The sequence below is a fragment of the Eutrigla gurnardus genome, assembly GCF_963514095.1.
Source record: "Eutrigla gurnardus genome assembly, chromosome: 2".
NCBI lineage: Eukaryota > Metazoa > Chordata > Actinopteri > Perciformes > Triglidae > Eutrigla > Eutrigla gurnardus.
Window position 1 is genome coordinate 29,134,418 of NC_139916.1, and position 25,405 is coordinate 29,159,822.

A 25,405-nucleotide genomic window follows, 5' to 3' on the forward strand; every position below is an offset into this window, starting at 1 on the left:
AAATACTGAATCTATTTAAGATTTCTACATAACATATAATAATAATGTACAATTATAAGATTATCTTCATTGAAAGCATGATTTGTTCTCCATCCATCGTCTACCGCTTATCCTGTATTCAGGGTCGCGGGGGGGCTGGAGCCGATCCCAGCTGTCATTGGGTGAAGGCAGGGTACACCCTGGACAGGTAACCAGTCTATCACAGGGCAGACATGTAGAGACAGACAACCATTCACACTCACATTCACACCTACGGGCAATTTAGAGTCATCAATGAACCTATCCCCATCCTGCATGTCTTTGGACTGTGGGAGGAAGCCGGAGAACCCAGAGAGAACCCACGCTTACACAGGGAGAACATGCAAACTCTACACAGAAGGAACCCGGGCCGGGCTGTATTTTACAGCTTCAGTGTTTTTACTGCAGTAAAGAGTGAACATAGTCATATTCTTGTATGTTTGAAGTATCAAAAACGGTCACTTACCAAACGTTTTACATGGAGGAGAGATGATGGGACGATGTGTAGCACACCTCAGACCCCAGGAAGTAACCAGGGATCAGAGTCCATTCAACAGATTCAAGATATTTATGATACATAGCACCTTTCATACACCAGGGCAATTCAAGGTGCTCCACATAATAAAAGAATAGTCAATATAAAACAATTTACCATTAAAGTGCAACAGAAATACAGACATGAAGTCCAAAGATTAAAAAAAGGGGGATGAGAACAGTGAAAATACATTAGAAGAAAATATCAACAGAAAAATAACAGTAAAAATTAGATTTCTTAAAAAGTCTTGTCAGATTTAAGAGATTATAACGTGGAGGGAGAAGTGGACGACGTGCTTTTTGTAGTCCATTATTGTAGTTTCTCCAGCGCAGACGCACGTTAATCACCGGTGCCGATCATCAGCTGTCAATCATCAGCAGCATTATAATGACGTAGTTTAGTGAAAGTCTGGTCAGATTCTCTGAGCACTGCGGTCGACTTTTCCTAAATCCTGATTTCTCCTATCGCCTTTCCTTGACCCCGTGACCTTTTCTGCAAAGGTCAAGGAATAGGAGTTAGGAATAGGAGGACCGATTTTTTTGACTATTTGACCGCCTCTGTATCTCGGCAGAAATCTCTGCCATGTCCTTCTTGGTGTCCTGAATGTTCTTCACCATGGTGGAAAAACACACGGTGTCAATAAAACTGTGTGAAACTTCTTTGTCATCCAATTCGGTGCTGTACGTTCGGCTCCCCTGCGCTCTGCGTAAAAGCTTCCTGCCACACGATGACGTTGCCATGGGTACGCAGGATTTTAAGTCGGCTGAGTTTTGTGTTCCATAGGATGTTTGGTATCATTCAACAGAGTAGCTTCTCTCCTTTCATTGGACTGCCCGTCCTGTTGAAGATCTCTGACCTAAATCAAAATGTCACAGTTGAAATTTAGACAGTTATGTTGAGACAGTTATAATAAGACAATTTAAATAATAGATAAAAAGCAGTCTTAACCTGTTGAGCCCGAACACACTGCGGATGGATTCACGACGATAGAAATAATTTAGTTCTTCTTGTCCCACATGTTAAATGAGCTCCAATAAGTTTAAACCCATTTCTAAACATTAATATCTGCACTAAAATACACATTCGGTCTTGTTTTATGATCAATAGGGTGTGGGTAGCACTGTCTCCTCACAGCGAGAGGGTCCCGGGTTCAATTCCGGGTTTGCATGTTCTTCCCGTGTAAGTGTGGATTCTCTCCGGGTTCTCTGGCTTCCTCCCACAGTCCAAAGACATGCAGGATGGGGATAGGTTCATTGGTGACTCTAAATGTCCCGTAGGTGTGAATGTGAGCGTGAATGGTTGTCTGTCTCTACATGTCGGCCCTGTGATAGACTGGCGACCTGTCCAGGGTGTACCCTGCCTTCGCCCAATGACCAGCCCCCCGTGACCCTGAATACAGGACAAGCGGTAGACAATGGATGGATGGATCTTTGACAGGGGCTCCGCAGAGTTACAGCAGGGGGGTCCGCAAAATTATTTGATCCCAAACTTTTTTTCTTCCAATTTAACATTAATACAATCTCATAAGCAAATAAAAATGTTGACTGTTGTGTTAATGTGATATTGTAATGTAGAAATGCCAATATAGAATTATAACATGTTCTATAAATATATGAATCTGTCAACTATTATTATTTAATGACTTAGCATTGTATACATACATCATTACAAAGTACCTGTATACATGGCACTTTAGGCTGCACTACACATTATTATTGGCTGGATTTAATAAGCAACACTCTTTTATTAAGGTGTAATAGGGGGCCCTTCCACCATGGCACTATCAGCCATGGGGTTGAAAACGTTGAAGAGCTCTGCTCTAAAGTATACTCATTTCCACACAATATCCAACAAACTGTGATAGCATACCCCACCAAACCGATGAAACGGTGACTCCTGAACACCGCATGCTACTGTAATGAGATGAGGAGTTCAGGTGGCTACGTAAATGTATAAACACGCATGGATGGCCACAGCAGGAACTAACACAGACAGGTACATGGAATGGGATGAGCGAATAAACACTGACATATGTATACTATTATGTATACTATTAGTATTAGTTTGGGGACTGTGGTGGAAATCGGTTTATGATTACCTCCTGAGAAATAACAATATAAATCCTAACAGAGCTTTTAGTAATTTATTCTAGAAAGAGTCCAAAACAGGCTAGCAGTCGCTACAGACAGACTGTAAACAGACAAAGTCTAATAAGTCAAAGCCCTCGCAAACAGGGTGTCCAAGCGGACCGCATCACCGACATACAGCTTCAGAGCAAACTACCTGGCCAGATAGAGGCAGACTCCTTAAGAGTCTGACCAATTCTTCAGTCTTGTGAAGGGCTTTTTATACAGTTGTTTGTGATGTGTCATCAGAGAAGCATTGTTCCGTTGTTTGTGTAGACGGAGAACTTTGTCCAGAATGTGGTGTTTGAACCACTCATCAGTGTCCATAGATCCATATTGACTTGCCAGCTGTGCTGGTGTCACAAGATGCATTTTACAACTCATGTAACACATGACATGACATAAGTGCAGAATACAGGTTACCTCATGACACATGGAATAGTATGAGTTAAAAATATTCAACCTTCTTATTAACCTATAATAAACCACTAAATGAAAAATTCTCATCACAGGGAACTTAATGTACGGCAAATAAAATATTCTTTTTTAGAGCTCCCCTAAACGTCTCATAGGAGGCTTTCAATGGAGCTCGTGTCCTTTTTCAGGGAAGGCGAGCTCCTCATAGCTCCCCCGTAAATCCAACCATGAAGGTATAACAACGGTAAAACAAGTGTTAAAGATTCCGGTTAGTCGCTGCATTGTTTTTTTTTCTTTTGTTTTAACAACACGTGGTACGTCCTACGTCACCACGTTGACTCCGAGGCGGAAGTGAACACGTGTGGTTGAAGGGAGGGAATCATCGCGCATGTTGAGAGGCCACGGACTGTACTCAGGTAATTGTACTGCTAAATGTCAGGGGTCGTTTTAAAAGCAAACATATCCGTGCCAAGCAGTGGACGCTGTCGTTCATTAGACTTGTGCTAATGTGACTCGTTCTCCTCTCGGGCTGCTAAACGGGAAACCTCTGGAAGCTAGCTAGCTAGCCAGCTAGCATTGGTAGAACCGTCATAGCTGTGCTGCGCGTACGTTATATGACCAACAACGCATGTGATTATCAGAAGCAAACCTATGTGTATCTTTAAACATGCTGTGGCGTTTCAGGATCAGAAGTAAACCGCCCTGCTCTCCGTCACCATGGCCGTCAGAGCGTCGTTTGAGAAAAACAACGAGATCGGCTGCTTCGCCAAGCTGACCAACACGTACTGTCTGGTGGCTGTCGGCGGCTCGGAGAACTTCTACAGGTGAACTTTCACTTGTTATACACACGTTTGAGTCCGACCAGGCAGCTACATACACTTGGTTGAGTCGGTTTGTGTAGCATGGAGGCGAATGTAGCTTCCGCCGCTGTGGCCAATGTCTTCAAACAGCAATCTCTGCTCATGTGTCGATATAACGGCCCAAGGCTATATTTAGTATGAAGGCCCCCCTTTCTCAACGGAGTCCTGCTTAAAAACTGAGGGAAAACGCTTAAATTGTGCTTATTTAATGTCTTCCATATAATTGTCTTTACACTGTATATGTGCATATATTTTTTCTTAACATGATATGTGTATTCTTTGAGCACATGGGCCTACTGTGTTTTGTGGCAGAAAAGCCCCCAGAATAAGCAGTGTTGCCTTTAGTACACACGTGAGCGGCTCTTATTTATCTGTTAAATAACTGCACAGAACTACATCAGTCACACAGCAGGTGGAAACATGGTTGAGGAGCCGTTGTGTTGCTTCCCTTAAACCGTTGAGATAATGCTGTATCTCAAATACAATGTGTGTTAATGACAACTGTTGAGAAGTTATATAAATGTCTGAGTGATCTTTGATTCGTTTTGCTTGTAGAAAGTAAATACATGTAATTCATTTTGTAAATAGGAACAGCTTCATGTTTCAGTATCCAGTTTCATAATAATGCAGCCTAAAAAAAAGCTGGAATATTATCTTTTGTAGCCATCATTACAAAATGAGCCATGCTGGCTAAACTGGGACATTTACATAGATGTTTACTGTCCCTGTAACTTTAAACTCTAAATAACAATATGCAATATGTTGCTTCAGCGAGCCTCTTCTTCACCATGGATATATAGAATTGTATTGCAGATATGAACAGTAAGTTGAATTTTCATGGATAATCATGTCATCACATGAATTATTTGGGAAAAGATGTTTAGCTTCCAATCAAGTGAAAAAAAACACAATTTCTCTCTATATAATTCTGTTGATGTTCAGACTAAATTATTAGATAATTGTTGTACTATATACTACAATAATGATGCAGTTTTTTATTTATTTATTTAGAAAAAATAAAAGTAATTCTGCCACCAACCAGCCAACTAAACTCTGTCCTCCTTTAAATCTATTTCAATTTTCATCAGTCGATTTTCCAAATATTTATTATCAGTCCCTTTTCTAAATTCTCATGAACTACTCCTTACATCAGCATAAATTAGATCCACCAGCACTGATTTAAAAAGAATATATGTCCCCTTTAATGCTGGTTAATGACCATTTATGACAAGTAATCTAGCATATAAAAGGCTATTTTTTCAAATGGAGTCTGGTGCACAGAGTTCAGATAAAAACATTGAATCTGTTGACACGTTAGCGTGTCGTTCACTCCTGAGACGTTACCAACGTCACCTCTGTGTGGTGTCCATGCGTTGGATCACATGATTCATGACTTGCTTACAGGTGAATGTTCTAAATCACCGTCAGCAGTTTAGTTTGTTTGGAACTGGAGTCAAACCAGTCGTAAAAAGATGGACGTGAAGGACTGTCTTTTTGGAAGAGTGGTGCATCAGGAAAGAACAGCCCGTCCTGTTCATCACTGCAGAGCTGAAATAAGTGTCAGGCTGTTGTTTGTGTGACTGCAGTGTGTTCGAGGGGGAGTTGTCAGAAACCATCCCAGTGGTTCATGCTTCCATAGCAGGCTGTCGGATCATAGGGAGGATGTGTGTGGGTGAGTAACGATCTGGACCACGCACTCACACACACAATGGAAAATGTATGCTCTGTTATTGAGATCGTGTATTCTGCATGCTTTGAGATTGGTGACTTGTCTGTTTGTGCCGTTGCCAGGAAACCGTCACGGCCTTCTGGTGCCCAACAACACGACAGACCAGGAGCTGCAACACATCAGGAACTGCCTGCCAGAGGCGGCGAGGATCCAGAGAGTCGAGGAGAGGCTGTCTGCTCTCGGCAACGTCATCGCCTGCAACGACTACGTGGCACTGGTCCACCCCGACCTGGACAGGGTGAGACGGACAAACGCACCTGACATGAGAAGTCACGTTTGGACATGGGAGACCAGAGCCTGAGCCAATATGGGGTTTTTGGGGATGATTCTGATAATGGGATATCAATCTGGGCTGCACAGTGGTGTAGTGGGCAGCACTGTCGCCTCACGGGTCCTTAGTTTGATTCCCGGGGCAGGTTCCTTCTGTTTGGAGTTTGCATGTTCTCCCCGTGTCAGTGTGGGTTCTCTCCAGGTTCTCCAGCTTCCTGCCACAGTCCAAAGACATGCAGGATGGACCTGTCTGTCTCTACATGTCATCCCTGTGATAGACTGGTTACCTGTCTGTCTCTACATGTCTCCCTGTGATAGACTGGTTACCTGTCTGTCTCTACATGTCTCCCTGTGATAGACTGGTTACCTGTCTGTCTCTACATGTATCCCTGTGATAGACTGGTTACCTGTCTGTCTCTACATGTCTCCCTGTGATAGACTGGTTACCTGTCTGTCTCTACATGTCTCCCTGTGATAGACTGGTTACCTGTCTGTCTCTACATGTCTCCCTGTGATAGACTGGTTACCTGTCTGTCTCTACATGTCTCCCTGTGATAGACTGGTTACCTGTCTGTCTCTACATGTCTCCCTGTGATAGACTGGTTACCTGTCTGTCTCTACATGTCAGCCCTGTGATAGACTGGTTACCTGTCGGTCTCTACATGTCTCCCTGTGATAGACTGGTTACCTGTCTGTCTCTACATGTCGGCCCTGTGATAGACTGGTTACCTGTCTGTCTCTACATGTCTCCCTGTGATAGACTGGTTACCTGTCTGTCTCTACATGTATCCCTGTGATAGACTGGTTACTTGTCTGTCCCAATGCATAAGCGGTAGACGATGGATGGATGGGATAGATTTAGTAAAAACATGTTGAATATAGAATAATGATGGAGTTTCATCTACTTGGGTGCAAATAAAATGGCACCGATGCTGGAGCTGACAATCCTGGTGTTCTCTGGTGAATGCCAATAGAGCTGCACAATGATGGGTTGTGATACTAGATCCCACTAGACGTTGAACTTACATAAGGATGTGATCCTGGAGGAGCTGGACTACCTGTGAACCTGCTTAGCTGCAGGTTCCACCACCCCATGCTCCGAGTAGAGACTAGAACACCAACAGAACCAGAACTAGAGAAGAATCAGACTGGAAGGAGGAGGAGAGAAGCGGTCTGTGGCCTCCACATCAGAACCTCGTTGGAGGTTGTCTTGTTTTTGCCTCCATTGCTCCTGTTGTCACTTTCATTTACACCAAAGCAGCTGAAACTGATTCACGATCACGTCTACTTCCTAAATGGACGCATTGATCCCTGAAGTTAGACTTCTTTGTGTAGAGACTACAGATCTAAGTTGGCTAATGAAAAGTAACTCACCCTAACCCTGCCAAATGAATGAACTAAATAAATTATGCTCTCCATCTTCCCTCTCATCCAGGAGACGGAGGAGATCCTTGCAGACACTCTGAAGGTGGAGGTCTTCCGTCAGACCGTAGCAGAGCAGGTCCTGGTTGGCTCCTACTGTGCCTTCAGCAACCAGGGAGGCCTCGTCCACCCCAAGACGTCTATAGAAGATCAGGACGAGCTGTCGTCTCTGCTGCAGGTTCCCCTTGTGGTGAGTGGCTTCTTTATGATGCCTTCAAGGCTGGGCTCGGCTTATAGCCAATGAGACGAGGACATTTGATCTCTGCAAAAGTGGTCGACGGAACAGTTTTTGGTCTTTAGAACATGATCTTTCTCACTAAAAGTGCTCGGGTTGCAAGGAAACCTCACAACATAGAGGTGTAGTGAGATGCACCGCCTTTTAGTAATGTGCTGGAGAAATGGGACACGGCACATGGAAACGAGGCTTAAATCATAAAATGCATCACTTCCTGTTTCAGATATTTGTTTGTTACTAGGGATGGGTAAAAATATCGATTTAGCAATGCATTGCGATTCTTTTCCCCGCAATTCAATATCGATTCAGCCATCTTCTGAATCGATTCAAGCCCCTGGCCAGTGGGGGCGCTGTGACCGACACCCTCGTGTGATTGGCGCTGTACGGACGGGGGCCGCACTAGACCAAACCATTACAATATGGCGACCGGAGTGAGTACAGCGTTCACACCGGCCGCGAATAGGCGCGTAGCGGAGCCCGCTTCCTTTCGGCCCCCTTGTTAAGCGATAGTGTAGTTCACACCAGACACGGAGCGCCGCGAATAGGCGCTGCCGTCCTGTGCCGTGAAGCGATCGTTTCGGCGTCTGCTCTATTTTTTGCGCGTGCCGCGAGCGAACGCGTCAATTCTGGCAGGAAATCACACAAAGAGACACGAGACAATCCGGTCAATTTTCAAAATAAAATACCGCGATTGACAAATGCGATCATATTTGTGTATCTAAACTCGCACTGGGAAACAGGAAGAGACAATACATTTAATAAATGTGAAGAGTAGATAAACAAATATGTGCATTTCAACAGTATATCTGCACTACTACTGTCTACTACCATAGCTTCCGCGGCCGGTGTGAACCCGTTACATGCACTGTAGTTCAGTGTTTAAGCAGTGTCCTGTTTTATCATGCTATGAGTTATACCACGGCTGTTCATAAGGCATGAAACTAAATAAATTATTTGAAAAAATGATCTGGTACTCTTACTTGTGTATTTCTACTTGATACTGAATCGATATCGAAGCATTTCAATCAATATCGAATCGAATTGATATTGAATCGAATCGTGACCCAACGAATTGAAATTGAATCGTGAGATTCTAAACAATACCCAGCCCTATTTGTTACCTCCATCAGCAGGAGAGAATGGAAGCATGGTTCTAGGAGTCTAGGAGTTGGACATGCACCGGTCTGTTGGGGTCCAGCTTGATCAGCCATGATGGTGCCCGGCCCATCTATCTCACATTCAGTGTGCTGGTTTTCACCAACGTTGATGTCACACGCACACTAACACTAACCGTATTTACAAGGGCAACTTTTCGGACCCTTGACGAGTTTAGTTAAAGCAACTAGCAGAATTAATTATGAAGGGTTAATTATATTTCTTCCAAATGAAATTGGCCAAGAAAATTTGATGATCTCTCATAAGCACGAGTTAAATGTGGCGAGTAATACTTGAGCTTCACAATATCTCGTTTCAGCATCGACATTGTGACGTGCGAATGTTCAATAGTCACTTGACAGGGTGTGGGATGCTGGTGAATGAAGTCAAACACGTCTCACTACTAGTATTAAGCTGCTTGGTACAAAGGAAAACTCCCATGATCCTCGTGTTCATGACTAATCCAGTATTGGTGATAAATGAGCTACAGTCTTGGTCGGCCCGCCAGTTTCATGATGAACTCTAGATGTTTACTCTGAGTGGGAGGAGCCTCTCCCCAGTGGGAGGAGCCGCTCCCCAGCAGATCATTCCCCCGTAGACCGGCTCTATCAGGTGGTCTTGGAGAGACCCGGGTTGAAGGGGTCTCGTGGATCCGTGAGCTTTCCAGCAGTCCTCACCTTCCTCAGCTCTCTCTCTCTCTCTCTCTCTCTCTCTCTCTCCCCCCCCCCCCCCCCCCTCCCCCTCACCAAATAGTTTATAGATCTCTTAATGTAGCTCTCAAAGTGATGTATCGAACTTTACAATTTATATTGCAGCAAAAACATTCCAATGTCAGGTTTTTGTCAGTTTTGTTCCCGTGTTGTGCAGCCCTCAGTAACAGTAATGCTATGTTGCCGTTCAGGCCGGCACCGTGAACCGGGGCAGTGAGGTGATCGCGGCGGGGATGGTGGTCAACGACTGGTGTGCCTTCTGTGGTCTGGACACGACCAGCACGGAGCTGTCGGTCATCGAGAGCATCTTCAGACTCAGCGACTCGGCACAGCCCTCTGCCATCGCCACCAGCATGAGGGACTCGCTCATCGACAGGTGACACAACACACACACACAGATGTGCTCACCATTCTTACCTTTTACACCTGGAAATATTATTCACCCCAAAAGTTCATCATGAAGTGTGAGAATGAATCTGGAACAGCCAGAGTCCCATCGCTCGGTTTCCCTTTTACACACATTCACACTGAAAAGATTGTAACACTCACAACCTTCACAACATTTGTAGGACAGTGTGACTCATCAGCACTTGTTCATCACACACACACACACACACACACACACACACACACACACACACACACACACACACACAGGCTGCCATCTGTTCACTTTAGACCTGCTTTACGAAGTTACGTCACTTTGTTTACTTGATCTTGACTTTGTTATTCAACTCAACAGTATTTATTCATTTTCATGTCACCTTTTAAACAAACATGCAGCCTAAAGTGCTTCAAATAGAAAACCAATATACTATTGCAAGACAAAATATGATGATAACTAGGGCTGGACGATTATGGAAAAAATAATAATCACGATTATTTTGATTGATATTGAAATCACGATTAATAAACACGAATATTTATTGCTTTCAAAAAAGTATTTATTGAGCCACCAAAACTCAACTTTAAATAACATTTTAGAAAAACAACCAGAAATAAATTAGTAACAAGTAAAAAAGTAAATAAAAAAAATATTAAATAATATATATAAATAATAATAATTAAAAAAAAAAAAATATATATATATATATATATATATATATAAAAACCAATATAAATAAATACCCAGTCTACATGCACTCAAGACTGTTCTCCCTGCAGTTTGCTTCCTACAAACTGAGTTTTTTAGCAGGAACACCAGTCTTTTCACTTCAGGCTTCATTGATGAACGAATAATAGCAATACCAATGTAAAAACAACAAATAAAAATAAATAATACTCGGCAGTGGAGACATCTTTTTCAACTTCAGCGCAACATTTATCGTACAAAGCAGGCAGCGCAACTCTGCTGAAGTGTTTGCGTGATGGCAACACGTAAAGCTGGTCCAAAGTTTTGACCGGTGTCTTGAACCCTGGTCGCTAACTGTACTGATAGGGCACGTCCTTAGCTAGCAGCTAGCATTAACCTCGCAGCCTCCGGTATCGCTCGCTGTCGCCGGTGGGATACGGAGCGGCATTGTGAGTGTCCTCGATGGAGGATTGGGTGGCGGTGGCAGTGGCTGCCTCCCTTTTCAACTAAAGGCTGCTTTTCTGCCATGTTGTCAATCGCTCGTTCCACAATGATCCACACACTCACTACTGCAGCTGCAGGCGCACAGGTGCGTTCACTGAGCTTTTACAGCGCGGTAATTTGCATACACGCCGCGCTGCGGCACATTAATCGTTTTTCTTCGATTACAGTGTTTTCATGATCGTGAGAAGTCGAAATCGTGATCAATTTGATTAATCGTCCAGCACTAACGATAACGCAACAAAATGAAAACGATAAGTCAGCACAAAAAATCTGCACCAGGGATGAAAAGGCATTGATTAAATCATTAAAAACGACTTACTTTGAATGAAAAGCCAGATTAAAAAGAGGTCTTTAAATTCTTGCTACTAAAACAGAAAATACATTTATAAGACGAATCAGAATATTTAAAGGAAACGAGACTGAGGACCTTAGCGATTGGCTGGAACATAAGAAGTCACAAAACCTGATTTCAGATATTGTTAATAATAATAATGATGTAATAATGATTTATTAAATCGAGATGCGTTGTCCTTGTGTTCTAATCCGTCATTGAGAAGAACGGTTTGATCTCACCCGTCTCCTGTCTGTCTCCCATCAGCATGGCGTAAGCCGAAGAGTTGTGCTGCTGCGGGTCACATGGTCTCACACATGAATGCTGCTGGACACCTGCTTCTACTTCCAACGGTTCACTTCCACTCCGGCATCACTGCTCACACCTGCAGCCCGTTAGTCATCACTCTGCGTTATGCTTTCAGCTTTCTAATCCTGGGGTTACCTCGGCCATTCTTAGAATCAGCTTTGTGGAAGGAAATGATCGGTTTTCAGAGTAAAATGAACTCCACCTCACATGTTGACCGGTGGAGCCATGAAGAGAGGAAGCTGTCTGAGATCACCATCACTGTTGTGGTTGAGGAATCCGAAAGTGAAGTTCATGGTGTACCTAAAGTGACCAGGGCAGTGCTAAAAGATATTAGAAGTCAAATAGATTTCTGTGCCTGTATCATTAACTTGTAAAAAAAAAAAAAAAAAAAAAAGTAAAGTGTGTAAACTCCTTGGCAGGAGGTAAAGGACCCCCCCCCCCCCCCCCCCATCACAACTGTATCACCGCCGTGTTTCTGATGCTTCAAGAATGTAACGGATGAAACTGTTGGATGCAAAGATCTGCATCGTTAGTCTCGTTAGTCTCAAATCAAGGACGTTATTGAAGGATTCAGAGCGACGCTTCATCTGACCCACTCGCTCTCTGGTATGCAACGTCTACAAAGTCAACAGATTAAAGCAGAGATGGATGTTTTCATCAGACTGTATTTTTTTACTTCTTTCTGCCAGGGACTCTTAACATGGTGGATGTTTCTTTATGAACAGTACGTCTTGTAAAATAAATAAATCACCCTCTTTTTTTTTATGTTTGTGTCTTTTGAGATCAAGGTGTCACATTTGGATCTGAATGAATCTCAGCGCACCAAGAAGTGAGAGAGATGTGGGGGAGGTACATTTACTCTAATGTGCAGTTTGAGGTTGTATTTTAGGTCTCTTCACATTTCGCCTCCACTGTTTCAGGAGTAAAGTAATTTAACAGGAGTACACACAACATTTTCTGTTGGCGGGAGACGCTACAGGTGAAGACTGGAAAAAGTAGACAAAAGACGAGGAAACCATTTGAAGGCAACTTTTTTTTTTTCATTTATTGGCAAATGCTTTGAATAAGTTTGTAGCAATGCATCTATATACACCCCTCCAAATAGTGACGCCATCAGAAAGCCTAAAGAAAAACACTGTAATACAGCTCGGTTATATGATCGTTTACACGCACATGTTTTTTGTTTCAAACATACACTTATTTTCAGTTTTTGGTTTGGGAAACATCTAAAAAGACCCCCCCCCCCCCCCCCCCCCATTAAACAATACAATTATAGCTATTGCGTAAAATCAACATACATTTATTTAGAAAAAAAAGCCAAAACATGCTAGGTTTGCATCGCAACCTTTTTTGTCTCTAAAGTCTCATTAAACAAAGGCAGACAGACGGACGTACAGATGAAAGAAGAGGAGCAGATACAAATAAAAAAAGATTGTTATATAGATACAGTAATTCTAAAAAAAAAAATCTATCTTCTAACGCTTTATTTTTAATAGTTGTATTAATTTATGTGCAAAAGAAGCTCATTCACTTCCAACATTAAATACATTTTATCACGTCTAATGCTCAAGTCGATGCTACACAGGAGGCCTGGAGGAGATGTCGGCCTCACGGCGGAGGGATACAAAACGTTCCCCTGACCAAAGGACATGAAAAGCACACACACTGTCATAACCCAAAACGTTTGTTTGCCTGCGTGACGGCGGCGTCCCCTCCTGTGCTGAACACAACCAACCGTGTCGGCGTCAGCCAGGATTAATGCTCTGATATCCCACGATTGTTAGGTTCCTCTCAAAGGGCCCGTGTGTAGGATTTACATGCTCTAGACTTGGAGGCATGCGTTCATGAGTGTTTGTTCTCTTTTTGGAAATGATTACATCTGCCTTTCATCAGTACATTCTGACTTCTGGACTGAGATAACCACGGAGCGCCGCTTTGCTCAGTGAGTGTGTGAGAGAGGGGAATAGAGGGTGGGCTATATCACAAAACCTACTGTAAGTTATTAATGATGAAATGTTGAGTATTAATGGTATGAATGGAGCTCTAATAATTTGAACTGTTCAGTACAGCTCTAGTTATTAGTTATATGGTATCTACATAGTAGTGGTTATGTGCGGGCTGTGAAACAAATGACGTTTAATTAACAATATGATAGTAATAATGACATGCATTTATGGGAAAATCAGCCGATTATAGTCTTGACGTCTGGGGAAAAAAAAACTGGTTTTGAAAAAAATGTCAGGTTTGTCATGACTGTATAACCCCTGCCTTTAACGGTGAAGCAGCAACCGACTGAATACCCCTCCCTTTCCAAGCGTGCCTGCAGGTAAGGCTTAAAAAGGCTTCGTCTAAAGCCGGTGTTCCTTTGTTTTCAGCCTGGCCTACTGAGCGAACGGAAACACTAGAATCTTAGTTTCAGGTGATTATACAGTCATAACATTCCATTTCTGCCAATAAGTCCTCCTTAATGCTACACACTGACCCTAAGAGAGCAAACATGAAAAAGCAAGCAAGCGTTTCACTTTACGACCGCTGAACGGAGTGTCTAACATCTACTGGATGGGCCTTTAATCAGCTTCCCCTGACTGATGGTTTGACAGTAATATGCAGTGTGGTTACATGTTGGGGCGGTGACGGGTGAGTAGTGATACTACAGGTGTATTGTGCTTACGGGACAAAAAGACTTCAGCTGACATGCTGTTGACCTGCCTGACGGGCTGTAGCAGCGTGTAGTTAGTGATGCTAATGCTAATGCTAACCTCCCTCCTGTGACAGGGAAGGAGCGCAGTAGTGTTGTTGGCCTGCGAGGGGATAAATATTGCGCATGTAAAATGACCGTTAACGCTATTAAATGTCCAAGTATTACAGTCCTTATTTGAGCCTGATTGTCAGCTACTCGGTAGCCAGTGGCGAGGTGGCGTGTTGAGCTTCAGGCTGACGGTAGCTGGAGGATCAAAACAAGCTCAGAACTAGCCCCGTAATACGACTACAGCTAAAGACGAGGATAAAAAAAAACGTGAGTTAAAAAAGTTACAAACAACAATCACTACCAATCTAGTGTCTAGCTTGTACTACTGCTGTTGCAACGGTGCAGATATAGAGTGACAGCAGGTTACTGGAGAGTTCTGAACGCTGCTGCGCGGCGTCCAGATCAGAGTTTAGACTCTGTCACTGACTTTCCATCCTCAACTCCGCCACGCTGCCAGGGACTGTCTGGCTTCAAGTTGAGCTCGTCTAATACACGTCCGTGCAGTTTTGAGGATGAAAATCTAATTTACTCGCCAATTTCAATCTCCAAAGTCATTGGTTGGTTTATCCCACCTTTTCAAAATAAGAGTCTGCGTGGGACCAAAGGAACAAGAGAGAAAATCAAAGTCACTCGGAGCTATCACAGGTATGATTCTAACTGTGAGGACAGGAAAGAAACACAGGATGCCCTCTGGCTTTGAAGCTAGTGTTGTACTGACCAATGTGAAGACAACGACAGAGAGAGAGGAACATGTACACTGACTGACAGGGTGCTGCTACGTGGGCCAGGACCTTGGAGTCTGGTGGTGGCTCCATGTTCCCTCCCCCCTCCCCAACCTCCCAGCCCCTGACGACTCTCCCTCTCCTCCCCCTCCCTAGCAGCCGAAGGTCTCCTGGGAGGCGTAGACCATGTAGAGGAAGCCGTCCTCGTCTCTCTCCTGCTCGTAGATCTCAGAGATGGGAGTGGACACTGACACCATGCTGTGCTGGTTGACCAGCAGGAAGAAGGCCTGAGTGGGATTCAGCTGCAGCCGACGCCTGTGGGGAGGGGAGGGGGTAGAAAGCGATTCCAGGATTTGTTGCCATTTTAACAGTTTAAGCATACTTTGATGATAATCGGGGTAATATTGTGAATTGCAGTTGTTTTGGCCAGGATATGGTGACATGAATTCTTCATATGGTCCCATTGTGTTGTCAGATTTACTCCACGTTTCCTCTCACAAACTCATTTGGCTATAGATATTATTTACAACATTTATAACGCTCCCTCACGCCTGTCCAGAGGCGCAGTCTCCTATAGGTGATACTTTATTTACAAGTGCCTAGGGCGCCCTCCTGTGGGGAGTGCCAAAATGGCATCCAGAAATAGCAATTATGCACATATTCTTTCATTTGTTATTGTTCTAGGATCCTGTTAAATTTTATATATTTCTTTTATTTGTATTTTTTTCTCAGTTAGAAGCTTCATGGAAACTGGTTTGAACACCTCTTGAGAATTGTTACGGCTCCACCGAGAGGTCAAAGAAGTGCTGTGACTTCTTTGCAGAACTGAAGCTAGATTAACTGGTGTCATATAGTAAGTAAACCAGATTATTTATTATTATTGTTTGTTAATAACCGGCAGTACCAAGGAACTTGTGGAGGAGTGACTCGAAGGCAGTGTCCAATGGGTGAGCTTGGATAAAGAGGTTCTGACCAATGAGAGAGCTGCGCCTGTGTATTTGTCATATTTTCTTATTACATTTTTGTAATTTGATCCCTCTACCACATGATTAGGCACCGTCTGATGAAAGAATGCTGTGAAACTGTAAAACACAGAATTTGGGAAAAAATCAAATGGATTTCACGGGGCTCTAGTGATCAATGCAATCACATTTTTGCTTCTCATGTTTCACTCTCAGTCTCCCATGTCCAACCCCAGCCTTGATTTGTTTTTTGAGTCAATGCTCTTCTACAGCTGCATTAATAGATCAACAACACTTCTGTGCAATTGTGTAAATGGATGAATCTATGTCAAATCACATTTTTCTGATTGATTTACATCAGCAAAACAACAACCTTTGTTTATATTCCTGCCTTGTCAACCTCAACCCCCACAGATAAATGCTGGTATTTCTGCACTGCAGGACAGTGAAATCTTTATTTACTGCCCCATTATTCTACGGCTCCATAAAGCGATTTTGAAGCAGAGTTAAGGATCGTAAACACACAGTCAACTGCAGCTTCAGCTGGCTGCCGAACACATACTTCATCTTACACTGATGGTATGTAAAACTAGCAGAACACTTGATGCTGGGAGGCAGCCCTAAATATATACGCACATACCAAACAAACAGCTCCGTGAACTCAACCTACACTGGGATCCAGTTCAGCAACCTGCAATAACCTGCAGCGTGTGCTGATGCCAGTGCGGTGCCTTGTGTGTGCATTAGTTCACCTGATGATCTTGACCAGTTCACTCATGTTGACGTGGTCCGGTACCAGGAACTTGGTCTTGTCCAGAACGGGCAGCTGCTTCTCTCCCTTATATCTCTCAATGATCACCTGCAGCACAAAAGCCAACAGAGTGGGAGTCAGTCCGTCGTTCACATGCTGTACTATTCTACACTGTAGTATACGGTAGACATGCACGGCAATTTAATAGTTGCAGACTAGTGTTTAGAGTGCTGCTATGGACCAAACAAGTGAACCGAGACCGCTTGAAAAGGTGGCTCTCTTCCAAGTGGTGCAGTTGTTTGTGGTGTGAAAGCATATAAACCAACCGCAGGATTTGATCATAGCAGATATGTGATTGTAGCATGCTTTCAAAAGCCCAACTACTAAAAAATCCATCTGCTGACGGTAAAATCTGCTCAGCAAGTCGTCTTATAGATTTGCATTTAAAGTAATCTATAAGCAGGTTGTTTAGGGGTTCGCACTATGGGACGGTCCAAACGTCCTCAATCATTATTCATCATAACATGTTGATTTAACAATTATGCTTTATAATCATACATTAATCAAAGGAAATAATATCAGAAGCATTAAAGCACCAGAGTTTATTCTCCCCATGTGGGTGCAGGATGATGAGTTAGTATCACTTTCCCCTCTTGGTCCGGACCTACAGGTGTGAAAGCAGCTAAGAAGCATGGACTCAGGTGAGCCAGCAGTCCAGAGTCCAAACTAACCACCATTTAGCCTTTTTGCTTAATGCAACTGCATGGTCTGGTGGACTCTAAATGGACCATCATGTACTAAATGAACATCATGCTGGATTGAAGAAGACTTGAAACTAGAGATTGAGACCATAAACTCATGTTTACTATGTTTACTGAGATAATAAACCAAGAGAGAAGTAGAACCATTTTCTCATAGACTTCCATGGAATCAGACTACTTTTTGTCACCAGAGTCGTCGCCTCCTTGGCCATTAGAGAGAATGCCAGTTTAAAGCACTTCAGCTTTGGCTTCACAAACTGCCTGGTTTGATCTGTACAGAAGCCAAAGTGTCAAACAAATCAAAGGTCTGTTACCCTGTGATCAAACAAATGATCACGATGCATGTTAATCAGTGAGCTTTGAGGTGCTGATATATCAGTTTTATTACCATTAGACAGAGCCAGGATCTCTGTCTGTATGCTAAGCTAATTTGACCAACTGCTGATGTTGGCGTTTTCTTTGCTGTACAGACATGAATGCATTCATCTTTTCCTCCAACCCTCCACCACAAAACGAATAAGTGTATTTCCCAAAATGCGGTTTGCTTTAAAGCAGATGGCTAATATTGATCTATTGACACTAAATAGTTTTTTTTTTTTTCTGCATTTCAGAAACCACAAGTACAACACATTCATAATGCACTTATGGTTCTTAGTCAGCACTACTAAGAGCACAAGGACATTTGATGTGTTGAAATCAGCAGCAGCTTACGGGGATCTTGTTGGGGTGCTGATCACGGATCTGCTGGACCTCTTTGCACCGGTCAGCTGTGGGCAACAAAAGACAGAATTCATAAACTAACAAGGTTTAGTTAAAAAGTCATCTGAAGCAAATACAAAGCTGTGACTCCGTTGCTGATAGTAAGCTGGTCTGGTTCTCACTATTTCAGTTCAAAATGAGAAATGTATTCATAGCCGGTTTAAAGTTTAAAGTATACTTTCATCTCTCATTTGGGACAGAGAACGAACAAGCCTGGTTGCATTAATTCAATTTATTTAAACAGCAAATATAAAGACACAGAAAGCAAGATTAGCAAGTAGCCTGAATCGTCCTCGACAGAAATAAAATCACCACAATACAAATAAAAATGTGTGAGCCATAAATAAGCTGAGGGTCTCTCATAATTTAATCTTACTCTCTATTACAAAACAACAATATATATAAGTAAAAGTAAGTCCTATGTCCACAGCTCTTTTTATTTTCTGTTTTCTGTCATGAAGCACCAATTTAAAAAACATGTTTAGAAGAATTTTCTTCTACATCGACAGTCCGGTTTTATACCATACCATCTTTCCAGCATTGAAATATGCTATTGCAACCATTTGACCATTTATGTTGGTCACTAAATTACACTTTGATATCATTATTTTCATACAGGAAGAAGACTTCCAAGTTAATGCAGTTAACTTCAATAAAGCACTTCAAAAATAACTCATCTTGTCTCCTTTTGCCCTAACTGCCCTTGACAATGACCCTTGTCAAGGGCAGTTAGCGTTCCTGACAAGTTTATCAGTGGGCATCAGACAGCAATCAGTGGTTAAACACACAGTACACTAGAGAAGGAGACAAAAAAATAGTGCCCCTTTCTATTTATTGAATCAATCATTTTGAAGCGAGACGTAAAGGTATCAGAAGCTAACTGAGATTGCCAGAGATTCTAACTCCTTCATTATGTTGTCCACATCTGGCGTCTCTTCCCTTGTTACAACTTAACTGTTTACTGCCTTGGTAGCAATGTTGCAAACATGTTTCCTAAAGTGTGCTAAAAATTAATGTGTTTCGATTATGTGTGTGCACTCAAATGACATATGTCACCACTTTGCGCATCATTTGTGTTTGAACGCCTCAGTTTATTCCTGCAACTTTGTTCAGTTTCGCTTTGCAATGCTTTTACCACCTCACTCATTTTACAACACACACTGCTCTCTTTAAGAAAAGCCCCATTTCAGGTAAACGTCAGCTCTTTTTTTTAAAACTCTGGCTGAGTTCAGAGCTCAGTGGCATTGAGGAGCGACAGGGAAGTGTGAATGGTTCCTTTGTTTGAAGCGTCGGGATGTTTTTCTTCCCCGGCTAAGGGAAGGGTTGGTGCTAATTGCTAGAATATTTATCAGATACTGTTGCTTTAGGAAAAATCTAATTTGAAAGCGATCACAAATGAGAATCCGATATTACTGTCTTGCTTGGAAATAATTCTCTTCCTGGCTCTGCATCAAAGAAAGTAGATGCCTCCTTGAAAAAGAAAAAAAAAATACTTTCAGGATTGGCTATATTATTGCTGTGATAATCAAAATGGGATTATTGTTCACCTATTTAAGAATATATGCAGAAAAAAAACACAAAAACTCTCTTTTCCTTGTATTTTATATCAAAATCCAATGTTTTATGTCACCATAGGAAAGATAGTTACTAAATTACTAAGATAATTACTAATTACTCATTATGTTTCAATCTTTGGGCCAAGACTAAAGAAGCCATTAAGTTCCTCTTCCTGTAAACCTAAGTTATAACAAGTTTATTACACTTTTGTTTGTGTGGTATCAGTGTGAACAGGCATACATACCACCCTTCCTTTACAAAATACTGCTCTGTATCTAACTAATAATTCAACTAAACAATCCAACTAGTTAGCTTGACATCTGTTCCCTGTTATATGTATGCAATACCACGGTGATGTGTCAGTGTGACACAGAGTGCACCAGGACACAAACAACGTGAACCAATAAAAACAGGTCAACAGGTCCAGGTTAACGTGGCACATAACCATTGACGGTGAGAATTTGTATCAGGAGATTAGAAACCAATACAACAACACATTAAGTGGAGTGTTTGTTTCCGTCTCAACTGTGACACTGTTGCTTACCCCATATTTCTCTGTATTACAGGCTTATGCAATGGACCAGAGGGTGGGCTCCTCCCTTCCCAGCACAGGGGCCGTCACTTGGCATCAAATTACAACATCAATCACTGAACACGTGTACTGGGATAATGTGTCAGCACAAGTACTTTTCCTTTTGAGCAAACACTAAATGTTTACTGCTAGTCAGTCCAGCTAGCTTACCCAACAGGGTACAAGCTGGTAATGGCAGGCCTTTGTAGCTTCAAGGCTCGCCAAGCTAATGTGACAGTGACCCAGATGTCAGCCAAAGAGATCAACCACAGGCCAAAACATACTGCCATTTAGTTACATTTGACATGTCATTTTAACTCTTTGATTGCCACTTAAAAAAACTACAAAAATAATTATTATCTCAACTCGACGTCGAAGAGCGTCTGCCCCTTGTTGTTCGCGATGTGAGCCACACAACCCGGGTTTCAAGCTGCTGCGAAACGCTTGTAACGGTTACAATAACACAACATAACCATGTAACTGCACTTGTCAACAGACAGGCGAGCTAGCTCAGTGGCTAGCTCGGTGGCTAGCAGGCCGGCTCGTTGCCGTCTCTACGCTCGGCTGCTGTATTTAACGCTAGACAGCAGCGCCGTGGTGTTTTCTTACCAAATGTCCTCCTTTGTTTGAAGGGTCTGTCGGACGGCATCTCTGTCAGCGTTGTTACACAGTAATAACCTAATGAATGTGCGGTACAACTGGTTACAACGCGACTCGCTCTCGAAGAGACTGGAAGGGTTTTCGGTTGAGTGTCTCCGGTCGTCTCTCTGGTATCAGTCTGAAAACAGCGTCTGACAAACAAAGCAAGTAAGGAGGCGCTGACGTCATCCGCGGGGTTTAAAGGGGCCGTTAACCATTAATCCATGAGTTTCAGTATTACCCCTTCATTAACACTTAATGCTACATTTACCATTGAAGCTAATACTTCTCAGAAAGTAGCCTACTGTTTTAAGTATTTCATATATAACCAGTTCAGGGTTATATTGAAAAAACACATTCAAATATTGCAGACAGGTACTCATGTACTAATATTATGGTGCAGAGAAATAAGAATGCAAATTTAAATTAAGAAAACTACTATAGTAACCAAATAATAATAATAATAATAATAATAATAATAATAATAATAATACATTTGGCTAAATAAACTTTAATCTTGAGTCCCCACACATTTTATTACTTTTTTTGTGTTTTAATATTTGACTTAATTTATAAATTCACATACAAATCCAGTTTAATTGGGGGTAACTTATTTATTTAGTATGTGTGTGTAAAATTGTAAAATGTATATAGCTTAAACATTTACAATGAATTCAATGCTTATAATGTGCAAAATGTTTGACATTTTTACACTCAGTTTTGATATTATGATTACTAAAATATACAATCTTTCATTTTACTCCAAAAAAGTCACTAAATGTATACAATGTTAAAATCTCGTTCATCATTGCAAACATTGTATTTGTTTTTAAAATAATTTAAAGTAATATAGACTTGTTGATCAATATAGACTTGATACATCATAGCCCTCATTTTATGGGAATGGGATGTACAATAAATATATTGTACATATTTTTATATTTGAATTGTTGATGTTTCCATCCAGCTTCGAGTTCTTTTCATAGTTTTTATTTTATCTTTCTATTTTGATGCACCAGAATACAGAGGCAAAAACCTTGTATGTGAAAAACTTACTTCGAAATGAACCGGCCCTTGGTTGCTAATTCCTTTTTTACAAACACAACAACGGTATATTTGTTGACACATAGCTCATACTGTACATCATGATATATTTCACTAGTGGGAGAAATAACATTTGTTTACATGGTGAAATGTGCAAGAACATTTTGGGGCAACGGTGAGGGTTACCACTTGAATACTTTTATACAAATAATATTTTAATACAGGGAAATAAATCCAAACATTTACACACAAAACAGTGAGGTCAAAGAGATAGTGAAAGACAGGCTTTAACCTCAGAGGCACATCAAATGTACTTCTGTAATACATATCAATGGGTTTGTGAGAAAAGTTAACTTCTGTGCGTACATTAGCCTATAATATTATGAAAAATATATTTATTTACCCTTGTGTTGACCATCCGTTTATTAATAATATTGTTGTTCTCATAATTACTGTTCTCTTTGCCTATTTATTTCCTTGTACATTAACTTGTTTTGATGTTATATATTTATAAACAGTTTCTCCGTCAGCGCTGAAACTCGTACCACGTGATGGTTCACTCACACACATACACACACACACACACACACACACACACACACACACACACACACGCACACACACACACACACACGCACACACACACACGCACACACGCACACCCACACACACACACACGCACACACACTGGGCATGCGCTTGCCGGTGTAAACAGGAAGTCTGCGGTCGGTCGCTTAGTTACAGAAAATACAACCATTAGTACTTCCTCCTTCCTTGATTGCTTGCTACACAAACGAGACGAACTAATGTGTTTTTATTTGAGTGAGAACTTGCTAAACAGCAAGTATTTAATGATGTCTCTCTCTCTCTCTCTCTCTCTCAATTTAATTCAATTCGCTTTATTGGCAAAACAACAATAAACTTTATAGGTATATATAGAATAACAAGAGAAATACAAATAAAATAAGAAAAAATGAATTTGTGTGTGTGTACAATAATATAATAATAAACAATAAGTCGTCTCCCCTCTCTCTCCGCGCGTTCACCAATAGCGCACTAAAACAGCGTCTGCCTGTGAGTCATAGACCACGTGACTCTACCACAGTTCTAACAGCCATGAAGTCACATTGTTGCGTACACAAACACATTATAGTAGCTAAACCGCGCCCACATGGTTCTTACCAGCATGCGCCGTTAAAGTACATCAGGTCAGTGTTGGAAGGGAAGACGCGTGTTGGCTAATGTAACACACGTTGCACATCTAAAAGCACATTTAGTCCGTTTGTCCTTCACACTCCACTTGCTGCACCGATGTAGGCAGAGGTGTCAAGTACAGTCATACTATACTCAGGTGGAAGTACAGGTAGCCTACTTGTCTTCAAAACGTGCTGACTCAACTTCTTCACTCAAGTAAAAGTGAAAACGTTCAGGCTCTGAAATGTACTCCAAGTACAGAGTAAAAGTGATCACGTTTAAGGAGCAAAATGATCTGAGGGAAATTCCTACCGGCCGTTTGTTTGCAAGACGAACTGAATCTCATGACATGTAAGAAAAATAAACATCCATAATTCCCTCCTTACTAAAACTAAAGGAACGAGCCTGTTTTGAAAATATGAACAATAGGAAGTACAGATTTGTTTTAAAATGTAAGAGGTAAAAGTAAAAAAGTTGCCAGAAAAATAAATAGTAAATAAAGTAGCCTACAAATACCTGAAAATTCAAGTACAGTAACAATGTATTTGCGCTTCGTTACTTCCCACCTCTGGATGGAAGTCATTGGTGTGTGAGAACAACTCCTCTTATTTGCAATTATTTTCAGCTTGGTGCCACAACTGCACTTATTTAGATATCTACATGCAGGACCACAGGGAATTTGAACTGGACTCTTGAGAGCATGATGCTTAGCCTCTTTTAGTTCATTGTTTTGGTCTTACAACTTGTAAAAGGAGGGCCCAGTCACTTTTAATAGAAGCAGAGGTCCCGGGAGGCCCACTACATTCAATACTGAATCTCCAAAAAAACAGAGGATTTTTTTATGAGGATGTCCTGTCAATGTAGTCAATTGAAGCAATGAATTCCACAGCACTGCTATATTGACCCAGTAGCTTGAGTGCTGTGCTGGCAGTGCCTACAAGTACCAGGATGCACCGCACACAAGCTTCGAGTGCATCTACACAGCTAATTCAGCTGCATACTCTGGCTGGAATGAATACATAATCATCCAAATCAGGCAGAATACCGGAACATGTGCCCTCGTCCAGAACCTCCTCTGCACTCGTATTTGGGACGGCATGTTGCTTAGAAATAGAGCTGGTTTGCAATTCAAGCTAAGAGAACAAGGAAGTTCTGTTTTTGAACTGCATGTGGTGCACAAGACCAGGAAGCTAAAGCAGCAGCCTGTAGTTCCTCCTACCTCCAACCGCATCACTATCTCCTCAAAGGACGGCCCGGATGCAGGAAGGACAAGGTGTTGGAGCTGAGGACTCAGTTTTCAGGGTCCCTCTTTCTGCTCCTGCACTGTTCTTGGTGCAGACCTTTTCAGGTTCCTACTAGAACATGTTTACATGCTCTATTTTTCCCATCAGGCTGTGCTGCAGCAGCAGCTCGCCCTCTCTCTGAAACGCCCTATTTGACCTCAAACCCCTCTTCCAAAAAGCCTGGTATGCTCAGCTTAAGTGCGTTTGTCAGACATGGTTACCGTAATCAGGAGTTGTACTCGCCATAAGATGTATTTTAGCTTCTTCCTCTCCTCTTCCTTTAGAAGCCGTTACAAAGGACATTTATGTTCACAGCAGAAACAGCGTCTTCTTGACGAGGCGACCGCTGATCTAACTCTTGCTCCAGCTTGTTCTGAATGGTTTGAGGGCAAACCAAACTAGCGGCTGGGCAAACCACTATTATTATCATCATGTGTTACTTGGTGACATCACCACTTCACAGAAAAGGCCAGATTTAATTGAGGCGTTTGATTTAGTTCAGGAGGAGCGTTTGTCTTTGGACATGGACTTTAGGCTTTGACTAAAGACTTTTTACATGAAAAAAAAAAGACACTAAAGGAAAGGGAAGAATTAGAAAGGCATAATGGGTTCTATTCAAGTCTCTGGTAGATTCATTATTCTACGAAAATACAGTTTAGTCTTGTTACAAACAAGTAAAAATCCAGCATGAAGAATACAAAATACATGACAACACAAGAC

General features: G+C 41.9%; 2 protein-coding genes across 2 annotated transcripts; one reads left to right on the forward strand and one right to left on the reverse strand.

Annotated features, from left to right (window-relative positions):
- The first annotated feature begins 3,406 nt into the window (after positions 1 to 3,406).
- Positions 3,407 to 13,897, forward strand: eif6 (eukaryotic translation initiation factor 6). The gene is made up of 7 exons (XM_084039367.1): positions 3,407 to 3,512; positions 3,781 to 3,920; positions 5,543 to 5,628; positions 5,748 to 5,923; positions 7,391 to 7,567; positions 9,669 to 9,853; positions 11,652 to 13,897. The coding sequence occupies exons 2-7, from the start codon at positions 3,814 to 3,816 to the stop codon at positions 11,659 to 11,661; spliced, it is 741 nt and encodes a 246-aa protein (XP_083895493.1). The 5' UTR covers positions 3,407 to 3,512; positions 3,781 to 3,813; the 3' UTR covers positions 11,662 to 13,897.
- map1lc3a (microtubule-associated protein 1 light chain 3 alpha) lies at positions 12,707 to 21,305 on the reverse strand. Its single transcript, XM_084039382.1, has 4 exons — positions 21,135 to 21,305; positions 18,350 to 18,405; positions 16,879 to 16,985; positions 12,707 to 15,479 (listed from the first exon to the last, which is right to left on the reverse strand). Exons 1-4 carry the CDS (start codon positions 21,172 to 21,174, stop codon positions 15,317 to 15,319), a joined length of 366 nt encoding a protein of 121 aa, XP_083895508.1. The 5' UTR covers positions 21,175 to 21,305; the 3' UTR covers positions 12,707 to 15,316.
- Positions 21,306 to 25,405: the final 4,100 nt, after the last annotated feature.

What these genes read in the sequence shown, in the direction of transcription:
- map1lc3a (XM_084039382.1), bottom strand. Translation starts at nt 21,174, where the DNA reads ATGCCGTCCGACAGACCCTTCAAACAAAGGAGGACATTTG. An exon ending in CAAACAAAGGAGGACATTTG is followed by an intron (nt 18,406 to 21,134) that starts GTAAGAAAACAC and finishes TGTTGCCCACAG; the next exon opens with CTGACCGGTGCAAAGAGGTC. An exon ending in AGCACCCCAACAAGATCCCC is followed by an intron (nt 16,986 to 18,349) that starts GTAAGCTGCTGC and finishes TTTGTGCTGCAG; the next exon opens with GTGATCATTGAGAGATATAA.
- eif6 (XM_084039367.1), top strand. Translation starts at nt 3,814, where the DNA reads ATGGCCGTCAGAGCGTCGTTTGAGAAAAACAACGAGATCGGCTGCTTC. An exon ending in GGCTCGGAGAACTTCTACAG is followed by an intron (nt 3,921 to 5,542) that starts GTGAACTTTCAC and finishes GTGTGACTGCAG; the next exon opens with TGTGTTCGAGGGGGAGTTGT. An exon ending in TGCTGCAGGTTCCCCTTGTG is followed by an intron (nt 7,568 to 9,668) that starts GTGAGTGGCTTC and finishes GTTGCCGTTCAG; the next exon opens with GCCGGCACCGTGAACCGGGG.